This window comes from Scyliorhinus torazame, chromosome 15 (assembly GCF_047496885.1).
Source record: "Scyliorhinus torazame isolate Kashiwa2021f chromosome 15, sScyTor2.1, whole genome shotgun sequence".
Taxonomy (NCBI): domain Eukaryota; kingdom Metazoa; phylum Chordata; class Chondrichthyes; order Carcharhiniformes; family Scyliorhinidae; genus Scyliorhinus; species Scyliorhinus torazame.
The window spans coordinates 191,671,591-191,684,254 of NC_092721.1; the positions used below are offsets into that span (position 1 = coordinate 191,671,591).

At 47.2% G+C, this 12,664-nt stretch overlaps 1 protein-coding gene across 1 annotated transcript in view; it reads right to left on the reverse strand.

The window, feature by feature from the left end:
- mxra5a (matrix-remodelling associated 5a) overlaps window positions 1-12,664 on the reverse strand; it is a 98,171-nt gene that overhangs the window by 24,083 nt on the left and 61,424 nt on the right. Inside the window, exons 2-4 of the mRNA XM_072477355.1 lie at window positions 10,529-10,958; window positions 5,809-5,938; window positions 1,451-1,841 (exon numbers count right to left, since the gene is read on the reverse strand). Of these exons, the coding sequence (XP_072333456.1) occupies window positions 1,451-1,841; window positions 5,809-5,938; window positions 10,529-10,728 (721 nt within the window). The 5' untranslated portion in view covers window positions 10,729-10,958. The remainder of the gene's footprint in view (window positions 1-1,450; window positions 1,842-5,808; window positions 5,939-10,528; window positions 10,959-12,664) is intronic.

The following is a 12,664-nucleotide window of genomic DNA, read 5'->3' on the forward strand; positions in this document are numbered from 1 at the left end:
AGTTTTGAGAGAGTTTTCAGATTTCCATTACACTTTACCTGAAGATGTGCTTCCTGACCTCAACCTTGATTTGGTTTTGCAACAATGTAGCTTTTCAATTTGAGCCCATTACAATCATTGAATTGAATAATGTAGTAGCTAATACACTTTCATCCCTTCATTTGTAAGGTAGCCATAAAAGCAATGAGGAAATTTACATTTCAAGTGGTTGCACATTGTACATTGATTAATTTGAGCTTTGTAAAAATGAACTTTAGCCAAAAGAGCCAAACGATAACATTGGAACAGGAGTAGGCCATTTAGCCCTCCAGTCCTCTTCCATCCTGATTGATTTGTATCTCAGTTGCGTTTGCCCACACTTGCTCTCAATCCTTTGATACCCTATCTACCCTACTTTGCATGAATAAAATGTAGCTGATTTCCATTCTTAACGGCCTGGTACTAATTTTAAGATTATGTTCCCTTGTTCTTGTTTTTCCCATTAGAAGAAATAGATGGAATTGGTGGTGCTTTGGGTTTTGCTCATGTGTGATCTGGGTTCAACGTGAGCTGGGAAGATGGGATAAATCCTGCTTCTGGACGCAGGCTGTAAGAATCCTTTCTCGGGCAGCAGGGTGGCACAATGGTGCTTCACGGCGCCGAGGACCCTGGTTGGATCCCAGTCACTGTCCGTGCGGAGTTTGCACATTCTCCCCGTGTCTGAGTGGATCTCATTGATGGCACATCTCACACTCTACGTACACTCTATGAGGGCGGCACAGTGGTTAGCACTCCTGCCTCACAGCACCAGGGACCCGGGTTCAATTCCGGCCTTGCGTGACTGCCTGTGAGGAGTTTACACGTTCTCCCCGTGTCTGCATGGGTTTACTCCGGGTGCTCTGGTCTCCTCTCAGTCCAAATATGTGCAGGTTAGTTGGATTGGCCATACTAAATTGCCCCTTGGTAAACAAAGGTATGCAGGTTAAGTGCGGTAATGGGGATAGAATGTGGGAGTGGGTGGGGTACTCTTTCAGTGGGTTGGTGCAGACTTGATGGGCCTCCTTCTGCACTGTAGGGATTCTGTGAGGATTCTACACTATTCGTAAAAGGTTTCTCCAAAATGCCATGTGGGATTTATTTTCGAGATTACCTCATATTTCTGACACCTTTGTGTTGGACTCTCACAAACGTCAACACCTTTTCTACGCCTACCCTCTCAAACCACTTCATAATTTTAAAGAATTCGGCCAGGTTAAATCTGACCAGAAAAGAGAACCCCAGCCAGCCTGTTCAGAGGGGAAGGGAGATTCACCGCACATCTGAATATACCTCATCCCGGAGAAATCGCTGCTGAGATTGGAAATGGAAAATGCTCCATTTCCGACTGACATTCCTCACCTTGGCGAACGCAAATAAAAGAAAGATATCAAATGACACATACATTCATACTTGGTGCAAAGTCACTAATTACCTGCAGCCTCTCTTTCCCAGCCCAGGAGCCATTTTAACCTGCAGTCACATGACCACGGATTCCCATGGAGGTAGATGCTTTCCAGCTGTGACATTGAGTGGAGCATTTCCCTGGGTAGTGTCCTGATCAAATTATCGGAGAGGTAGAGGTGCTTTACCGATGAAACTTTAAAATGCTGCAGAAATGAAAAGGTTACGAAGGTGCTCGGATGGATTTGCTGGAGCAGGTTTCCTTCGAGGTGGACCAGTTTCAGGGACGTCAGTCCATGGAATGCGCCCGGTTGAATGAACTCAATCTTATTGTGGTCAATGTGCAGGCGTAATAAATTCACCAATCCCTGAAAATTCTGCATTGTTACGACACTCAATTTGTTGTAGCTCATTTTAAGGACCTGCAAGAGGAGGATAATTAAGTTAAACGATAATGGGCAATCGAAAACATAGCTTAATCAGTTCAGCATGCAGTATGACTTATTACTAAGGCACCGTGGCATTATATTAACAAGAAGCACGTGTATCACTTTCACAGATCATTGAGGCGGTTAGTCTTGTGGTGTCCACATTTACTGAACTTTATTAGATCATCTTGGGAGGTTTGGGGGGGGGGTGGTGGTTGAAGGAGACGAAGGAAGGAAATACTAGAGAGAAATATCTATGGCACTAATAGGGACCTGGGACAAGTTAACAGCAAGAAGCTAATTCCTCAGACTGCAGGAACAGAAACAAATCTATGCTATTTTTTCGTTTAAGATCTATCTACGCCTGACTGTTAAAATATTTTTCTTCAGGAAGCAAGGTGGCGCCGTGGTTAGCACTGCTGCCTCACGGCGCCAAGGTCCCAGGCACGATCCTGCCTCTGGGACACTGTCCGTGTGGAGTTTGCACATTCTCCCCGTGTCTGCGTGGGTTTCGCCCCCACAACCTAAAAGATGGGCAGGATAGGTGCATTGGCCACGCTAAATTTCCCCTTAATTGGAAAACGTTAATTGGGTACTCTAAATTTATTTTTAAAATATATTTTTCTTCTTTGCATTCTATCCCCTAGATTGTAGAACAGTGACACATGTAAGCTCGCCAATCAAGAAAAGAGGAAAAGAGAAAACCCAGAACTATAGGTCAGTTACACTGATATTAATAGCGGGAAAATTATTTGAATCCGTCATTAGTGATGTGGTAACGGGGCACTCGGAAGCTCTTGATGTGATTAGCCAAAATCAACACTGGGCAGAGTGGGTACAGATTTATGAAAAGGAGATTGTGTTTGACAGATCGATTTTTTTGAGTTTTTTGAGGTGAAACTAGCAGTGTAGATAAGGGAGAACCAGTAAATGCTGTACATTCGGGTTTCCAAAAGGAATTTGATAAGGTTCGCCACAAGAGTGACGGGCCTTACACAAAGTTAGGGTCCATGGGATGGGGGTGGTATTTTAGCATGGATTGCGGTTGGTTAATGAACAGAAAGCAAAGAGTGGGAATAATTGAGCGATTTGTGGGATGTGCTCGCTGACTTACAGTTGCAATGCCTTCATTTTAAAATTCTCATTTTGTATTTCAAATCCCTCCATGACCTTGCCCCTCCTTACTTCTCTGATTTCTTCCAGTCCCACAGCCTGCTGAGGTACCTGTGCTCCTCTAATTCTGGCCTCTTGTGCATTCCCAATTATAATTGCTCCATCATTGGTGGTCGTGCTTTAAGTTGCCTGGGCCACACGTTTTGTGGAGCAGCTGAGGCAGAGACCAGCTGGCTCACCCTTGCCACATTTGAGGCCCTTAACTGGCCTCTCTGCCTCTCTACATGGCTTTACTTGATTAAGAAGCTTCTTGAAGCATATCTCTTTGACCAAGCCTTCTACCTGAACTAATATCTCCATATGTGGCTTGGTGTCATTTTTTGTTTTATAATGCACCAGTGAAGGGCCTTGAGACATGTCATTACATTAGGAGTGCTATAAATGTAAGTTGTTGCTATTGTTGGGCGCACCATAAGCATCAGTGCTTGGGCCTCAACTATCTACAGTCTTTATCAATGGCCAGGATTTTCCAGATGGCGGGGTTCCCCCTCCAAGGGAAGAGGAATTGCCAAGGAATCGGAAATTAATGCATCACTGCTATACTAGCTGCTCCACAGCCATTTAACGCTCCAATGAACATTAAGTGACTGGAGATGGGACTTCCACGCATCAGGAAGTACGAAGCCGTGCCTCAGAGAGCTGTCCAGTCCCAGCAGTGCCAGAAATTGCAGTGGACATGATTGGGACTGCAAACAGCCCCAGGGAGTCTAGGACCGGTTAAATGTGGGGTTCTCAGGGTGAGGAGGGGAGGTGATGCCCAGGGTGGGGTTGGTAGGTCAGAGGAGGGTAAGGGTGTCGGTGGAGAGGCTGATTTGGAAGGAGCATCTGCAGGGGCCAAACCTTTTGGCGGTGGGTAACACGTTGATGGAGGTGAACCCCCAAACCTTACCCTTTCCACCGAGGGCCTGAGCAGCGTCACTTTCCAGGCTTCCCCCCATCCTGGCCCCAGAACTCCTCCGCTCGCCAGAAAATTGATTCTGGGTGGGAAACGACCCTTAAGCAATCATTAATTTGCCATTTAAGGGCCTCAAATTGGGGAAAGGATGAGCTGGCTGGCCAAGGCCTCAGCTGTCCCACATAGCCCAGTGGGAAGGTCACCCAAGGAAATCTATAGCCTCTGCATCAAGAACCGCCTACGGGAGAGCGTAAAATGGCCGAGTGACTTAGATGAGGGGACAAGGTGTAGTTTTCTAATACAAAAGCAAAATGTGACAGATAGAAACTAAGAGCAGGAGTAGGCCATTCGGCCCTCCGAGCATGCTCTGCAATTCAATATGATCCTGACTGATCCTCTATTTCACTGCCATATTCCTGCATTCTCCCCATACCCCTTGATGCCATTAAAATCGAAAATTTTATCTGCTCTTTCTTGAATACATTCAGTGACTTGGCCTCCACAGCCTTCTGTGGTCGGGAATTCAATAGGTACTCCACCCTTTGAATGAAGAGAATATTTCCTCATCTCAGTCCTAAATGGTTGAAACCGTGTCTTCTAGTTCTAGATTCCCCAACGAGGGTAACATCCTCCCTGCAACGAGTCTGTCCAGATCTGTTAGAATTTTAAACATTTCAATCAGATCTCCCCTCATCCTTCTAGACTGTCATGAATACAGGCCCAGTTGAATCAATCACTCCTCATAGGACAGTCCTGCCAACCTTGGGATTAGTCTAATGGACCTCTGCTGTACTCTCTCTGTGGCAAGTGTATCATTATCATCATAGAATTTACAGTGCAGAAGGAGGCCATTCGGCCCATCGAGTCTGCACCGGCTCTTGGAAAGAGTACCCTACCCAACCGCACACCTCCACCCTATCCCCATAACCCAGTAACCTCACCCACACTAAGGGCAATTTTGGACACTAAGGGCAATTTAGCATGGCCAACCCACCTAACCTGCACATCTTTGGACTGTGGGAGGAAACCGGAGCAGCCGGAGGAAACCCACGCACACACGGGGAGAACGTGCAGACTCCGCACAGATAGTGACCCAAGCGGGAATCAAACTTGGGACCCTGGAGCTGTGAAGCAATTGTGCTAACCACCATGCTACCGTGCTGCACTTTCTCAGGTAGGGAGACCAAAACTGCACTCAATACTCCAGGTGTGGTCTCACCAAGGCCCTGTATAACTGCAGTAAGACATCTCTACTTCTGAACTCAAATCCTCTTGCAATGAAGGCCAACATATCATCTGCCTTCCTAATTGCTTGCTGCACCTGCCTCTCTACTTTCATTGACTGGTGTACAAGGACACCCAGATCCCTTTATAAATCCACACTTCCCAATATGTCACCATTTAAATAATAGTCTTCCTTTTTGTTTTCTATAGATTCAGGACATCTGAAGAAAGTGCTGGAAATACTCAGCAGGAACCAAAGGAAATTTCATTGTGAGAGGCAGCGAAAGCAATGCTCTTGGGCAAGAAAGTCTCAATGCACCATGTAGCAATGGTTACTTCGAGCCTCCACCTTGGACCCAACTTTGGAAGGCCCTTTGAGAGTTATGAATGACGGCAGTTTTTAAGGGAAGGAATGGTCAGGTGAATTTCCACAGGTAGAGAAGTATGGTGGTTAAAAATCTCAGGCGCTACATTGTAAGCAACCAATATTTTAGTCTTTCACCCTGCTTTCCATGAGAGAAGGAAATGTGATTCGATGGCTCGTCTTTGCGCCTAAACCTTGTAGATATTTTAAAATTTCTTAGTAGCACTTATCCTTGTACAAAAGAAAAATTACAATTTTAAACGTATGCTGTAATTGAAATATTTACATCCAGTAACCAGTACTACCTGCAATGATTGTAAATCTTCAAAAGCTCCATCCGGAAGCCTTTGGATTTCATTTCCGTGTAGCATCAGGAGCTCCAGCCTTTGAAGTCCATGGAATGAAATTTTGCTCACAGTTTGTATATTGTTAAAGCTGCGAGAAAATGGAAGAAGAAGATCATTCTCCTGCACCTTGGTCAAAATCTTTATAAAACCTAACGTGGCAGAGTCTCGAGAGAAAACTTGCCAACTTTCCATATTAGGCACTGCACTCACTAGCTGAATTGTTTGGGTGATTTCGTTTTTCCAATTTTCCCACCGCTTTTTATTCTATAAGGCAGAGTTATGTGCCGTCCTATCAGCACAGGTAAAGCAAAACTCCATTTACATAGCGCCTATTTTGGCTTCAGGTTCAGGTTAGCACTCCTGCCTCACAACGCCAGGGGCCCGGTTCAATTCCAACCTTGGGGGACTGACTGTGTGGAATTTGCATGTTCTCTCTGTGTCTGAGTGGGTTTCCGCCCGGTGCTCCGGTTTCCTCCCACAGTCCAAAGAGGTGCAGGTTAGATGGATTGGCCACTTATTGCCCCTTCATGTCCAAAGTTAGGTGGTGGTGTTACAGGGATCGAGTGGGGGAGTGGGCCTAGTAGGGTACTCTTTTGGAGGGTTGGTGAAAACCCGATGGGCTGAATGGCCCCCTTATGCACTGTAGGGATTCTATGAAACAGTCTGAAACAACTTTACAGAAAATGAAGTACTTCCAAAGTTTTTTAATGAAAGAAATCCAACAGCCAATTTGCACGCAGCAAGGTCCCACAAACAGCATTGACATAAATGGTCAGATAACGTGTCTTAGATATGTTGGCTGAGGGATAAATATTGGCCAAGCTCTCCTGCCCTTCTTCAAGTAATATCATGGGACCTTTGACATTCATGTCAGAGGGCTGATTTCCCAAGTGAAGGACAGTACTGATGACAGTGCAGCACTCCTTTACTATTGTGCCACGATTGTCAGCCCAGACTTTGTACTCAAGGCTCCAGAATAGGGCTTGAAACATTCAACTTTCTACCTCAGGGGTGAGAGAGATACCAATGAAGCTATGTCTGATGCCAACCTCACAGCAGACTCACCGAGGAGAATATTAACCCCTGAAAGCAGGTGTGTACCTCACCTACTTCTGGTTTTAATGGAGGATAGAGAGCCATAAACCCATAATCAAATTAGAAAAGGTGATCTGGAAGATGAGGTTGTAGGGTTTTCTGGGGAAATATGTTGTGTAACAAATGAGGTATGAAGCTACTTTGGAGCTAGGATTGTGAAATGAGGCAGAGTTAATTCACAATGTCTTGGTAATAGATTACCAGGAAATAGTGATCATAATACCATTGAATCCCATGTGACGTTTGAAAGTGGCATATTCCAATTACAAATAAGAATATTAAAGTTAAACAAGGTCAGTTACTTAGGTATGAGGCGAGCTTGCTATGGTTACTTTGGGAAATAGACTTAAAGGTGTGGCAATGAATGTACAGTTGGAAACATTTAAAGAAATGTTCAATAAAATGCATACCATTGATAAACGAAAAACTGGGTGAAAAAGATTCATCCATGGCTTACTAAGGAGGTTGAAGATAGCATTAAATTTACAGAAGAGGTTCATAATGTTGCAAAGATTAAAGAGGTTAAAGATGCAAAGAGGCTTATAATGTTGCCCATCCCTAATGGCCCTTTTCAAGTAATGGGCAATAAATGCGAGCCAAGCCAATGACACCCACATCCTGTGACATCATAAAATAGCACATATGAGATTTGGCAATATTTTAGAAGCCAGCAAAGAGTCACAAAAAGTTGATTAAGAAGGGCAAAATTGAATGAGAAGCCAAGAATATAAAAACAGAATGTTAAAAAAACTTTGCAAGAATACAAAAAGGGAAATTAAGGATAGGCAAGCAATGCCCAACTCCCATGAAAGAATAAAGAAAGAATTATGTAAAAAGGAGGAGAGTAGCTAAAGTAAACTTTGGTCCCTTAGAAACAGAGACAGGAGAAATCATCGTGGGGAATGAGGAAATGACAGAGACATTTAATATGTGTCTGTCTTCACAGGAAATGACACAAACCTAGGGGCTAAGAAGAGTGAGGAAATTAAGGTTTATATTATCAGCGGAAAAATAAACTGAATGAAACTCAAGGAATTAAAATCAATCAGATCCCCAGGAACTGATATGCCGACATCCCAGGGTAATATCAGAGATCGCTGCAGAGATAGTGGATATGCTGGTTCTGATTTTTGAACACTCCCTAGATTCTGGTACAATTCCAGCAGATTGGCCTGACATCAGTCATTGGGAAAGTTGGAATGCATGATTAAGTCAGGATTAAAAATGCTCTTCTAGAAGCATTGTATGAATAGAAAATGTAAATGTTGCTTTACAAAAGGAAAATCCTGTTTGACAAATCTTTTTGAGTTTTTTTGAGGAAATAACTATTTGAGACAATAATGGAAAAGCTGTGTACTTGGATTTCCAAATAGCATTTGATAAGGTGCAACACAAAATTTGAATACACAAGTTAAGGGCTGGGACATTTTCAAGTTGGCTGGCTGTGACTAGCAGAGTGCCCCAAGGATCAGTGTTAATGCCTTAACTATTTGAAATCTATATTAATGGCTTAGACAAAGATGCAGAGAGTAATGTATTTAAATTTGCTGATGATACAAAGCTAGGTGGCAATGTAAGCTGTGAGGAGGACACAAAAAGGCTACAAAGAGATATAGACAGGTTAAGTGAATGAGCAACAATGGTGGCAGATGGAGGGATGCGGAGCATGTAAGGTTATTCATATTGGCCGGAAGAATAGAATTGCAGGATATTTTTTAAATACATGGAACTTGTAAATGTCGATGTTCAAAGAGACTTGGGTGTGCTAACGCAAGGAACACAAAACTTTAGCATGCAGGTGCAGCAAGCACTTAAGAAGCCAAGTGGCATGTTAGCCTTTATTGCAAGGGGAGTTCTTGCTACAGTTGCACGGGGCTTGGGGAGAAATACCAAGTTGGTTTTCATATTGAAAGAAAGATATTTGGAGCCAGTACAGGGAAGGTTCATTAGATTGGTCCATGGGGTGGGAGGGTTGCCCTTTGATGAGAGACTGAGTAAATTGGGTTTACATTCACTCGAGTTTAGAAGAATGAGAAGTGATCTCATTGAATCATTCAGGTTCCTGAAGAGGCTTGACAGGGTAGACATCAGGAGGTTGATACCCCTGGCTGGTGAGTCTAGAACAAGGGGCACAGTCTTGGGTAAAGTGGCTGATCATGTTGGACTGAGAGTAGCAGAAAGTTCTTCACTCAAAGGGTGGAGAATCTTTGGAATTCTCTACCCCAGAGGATTTGGGATGTCCCATCATTAAATACATTCAAGGCTGGAATAGACGGATTTGTCTATGGTCTTCTGCTCCTACTTCTTATGTTCATATGAAATATTCTTGGGAACAACATCACCATGGTTATATTTGCAGCATTAGCAATCTAGCATCCAGAGACATGAGTTCAAATCCCACCATAGCAGCTGGGGGATTCAATGCAGTAAATTAAATACATCTCAATCATATTGGGTATCAGTAATGATGACTGTGGGTGGGATCGTACCATATTTTGTCAAAGCATTTGCTCAGGCTGAAAACCGCCATGTGCCTCCCCAGCTACACAGATTTCACTCCAGAATTTGAGCCTCTTTTAAGAAAACAAATGAGTGGGCGAGGATTACGCCATCAGTTTGGCGGGGCGGGGCCTGATAGAACCTGCACCCGGATCCACAGAGATCAGAGACACATCTGTAAAGGGCTCCCCGATCAGAGTTGAAACTGAACAGCCCCCAGCCCTCACCATAGAGGCACAGGGACTCCCACTCCCCTGAACAGTCATTGCCAACTCCCTCCACCACGGACAATCATTGGGGGCTCTGTCCCCACCCTGGACAAAATAATTGGGATCTCCCCTCGCCCCCAGACACTTATCAGGGACCCCCCTTCCCCCCCACCCCCACGACAAACGTATCACTGGTATTCCCCCTCCTTCGGTGGCCACCTTCCCCCATGCCTACAAGCAGTGCCAGGGCGGCATGTCACTCTTCCCCCCGGGGGCTGTGCTTACCTTTGCACCCTTGGGGGATCCCCTCGACTTAATGTCATTTTCCCAAACCTGTTGTAAACCGTCACATCGGCAAAGTATGAATATTTAGTGAGAGGGGATTCATGTGGCGGGGAGGCGCGTTAATAATATTAAAATTTACTCCAATTTATTGCACTGAGTTTCTTGCCTATTGGGGCGGGAACCGCGTTGCATCACCAGCGAGGGGCAGGGAAAATCGGGGAATGCAATCATTCCGGAGAGAATTGCGTTTCCCTATGCTCTCCGCGTTTTGTGCCCACGTCCCCATTCTCTCTGAAGGCGAACGTGGGCTGAAAATCAAGCCCCTCTTCCCCTCCCAGCATATGGAAATATCTCACAAACCTATATGGTTGAAACGCTTCTCCTCTGGAGAGCTAGCCCAGTAAAGATTGGGCCACTAAGTTTAAACAAAGATCTATCTATTCACCCTTGGAATTAATCATTGTCAGCTTGTATGTTCAGTGCAAATGAAAACACGTATACCCTTTGTTGGCGCTGCAACTACACAATTATATTTCACAGATATAAGAGATCAGGCAGGTTTTTGACACCATATCCAGAGGTCTACAAACCCGAAGTTGATTCTTTCCACCTCCTTCGGTATTCTGGTCGGCACTGCCGTTAGTGATCGGAAGGTGCAGTGAACTTCGGTTGAGAAATAACAGGCACAGGTATGGGGACATGAGAATGTCAGGCGGGGCAATCCCAGCGATAGAATCAGCACCATGGAGAGGGCCCGCACATGAACCATATTGCGCAACACCTCGAGCATCTTCACCACCCTGCTGGAAGAGATGCGGGAAGTTCTGCACAGTCTGTAGCGGAATGTAGGGCGATGCTGTTTGATTTTGAGCACACAGGTGGCACAAATCCTACCCTCGCGCTCTCAGGAAATGCCAAAATGGTGCCATCTTTCCAATCTTGAGTGATCCATCAAAAAAAAAGGCGACTGCTTCAAAGTGTAAGCGATGTCCTGGGAGACGCATAAAGTTCCAACTCGTTCTGTCAGAAAAAGAAAGCAACAGTCAGGTATTGGTCAATAGGTATCAAACGCCTTAAATGTGGCATTGGTGGAATGATAGGGCACCTGTCTCATAAAGCCCTTTATGGACCATGCACAATCCACTCTGTTATTGATTCTACCCATCACAGTCCTTTGAAAGTAGGTTCTGCACAGCTTTTCCCTGTTCCAAATGCAAACCCAACAAACTCCAGAAATCTGGGGCGTCATTCTCCGACCCCCCAGCGGGTCGGAGAATGGCCGTTGGCTGCCGTGAATCCCGCCCCCGCCGGTTGCCGAAGTCTCCGAAGGGAGAAAAGTCGGCGGGGCGTTAATGGCGTCGCTGCCGTCGGAGAATGGCACGGGTCTGCGCAAGGCAGCCGATTTTCGGCCTGCCGATATTCTCCCTTCCGGATGGGCCGAAGTCCCGTCGACGTGATGACCGTTCACGTCGACGTAAATCAAACCTCCTTTTCATCGGCGTGACCCTGTGCTCCAGGTTCACGCCGACCAGCGTGTGGAGGTGAGTGACGGCCTGGGGGGTTGGCTCTGGGCAGGCGATGGCGTGGCCGCAGTCTGAATGTGTGGGGAGAGGTGTGTCTCGGGATGTGTGTGTGTGTGTGTGCGGCAGGGGGGGGGGGGGGTGGTTAGAGTGGGCTGGGCTCCGGGGGAGTGCCGGGAGGGGGGTCCGTGCCGGGGAGGAGGTTGGGGAGGTCCGTGCCGGGGAGGGGGATGGGGGGTGTCCGTGCCAGGGAGGAGGTTGGGGGGGTCCGTGCCGGGGAGGGGGATGGGGGGGTCCGTGCCGGGGGGGAGGAGGTTGGGGGGGTCCGTGCCGGGGAGGAGGTTGGGGGGTCCATGCCGGGGAGGGGGATGCGAGGGCAAGTGAGTTGGTCCACCTGGCCTGGTGCCAGCCTCCAACAGTTGGACCCATGCGGTCCATGCCACCTGGCTGGGGGGAGGAGGGGATATGGGCAATGATGACATGTCGTCGTTCCCCTCCCCCCCCACCAGGCCGTCATGTTTTCCGATCATCCAGCGATGTTGGCCGCCGTGGCGGCAGCCACTAATGTCTATGTTGCCCTGGATGAGGAGGAGGAGGAGCGTGCCAGAGAGGCGGCACAGGCGGCAGCCGCCCAGGCTGGAGGGACACCTGACCGACAGGACGAGGAGGGGGAGGAGGACGTCGTGGCCCCACGGCAATGGAGGCACCCGAGGGCGCCCCGTGTGTACCGGCCCCGGCAGTCATACCAGGACCTCACGGATCGGGAATGCAGGAGGAGACTCCGGATGAGGCGGGAAACCGTGGCACACATCTGCCACCTGCTGGCACACCTGTCACCGCGTGGCACTGGCGGGGGACACCCTCTCCCCGTGTCCGTCAAGGTAACGGTGGCCCTGAACTTTTATGCAACGGGGTCATTCCAGGCACCGAGTGGGGACCTGTCCGGCATATCGCAGACATCGGTGCATCAGTGCATCCGGGCAGTGACAGATGCCCTATATGCCATGGCGCACCGCTACATCCGCTTCCCTGTGGACCGGGCCAGCCAAGATGCCCGGGCTGTGGGCTTCTCTGCCGTGGCTGGGTTCCCCATGGTCCAGGGCGCGATTGATGGGATGCACGTCGCCGTGCGGCCACCTGCAGATAACAGGGCCGTGTTCACCAATAGGAAGGGGACCTATTCGATGAACATACAGGTGGTCTGTG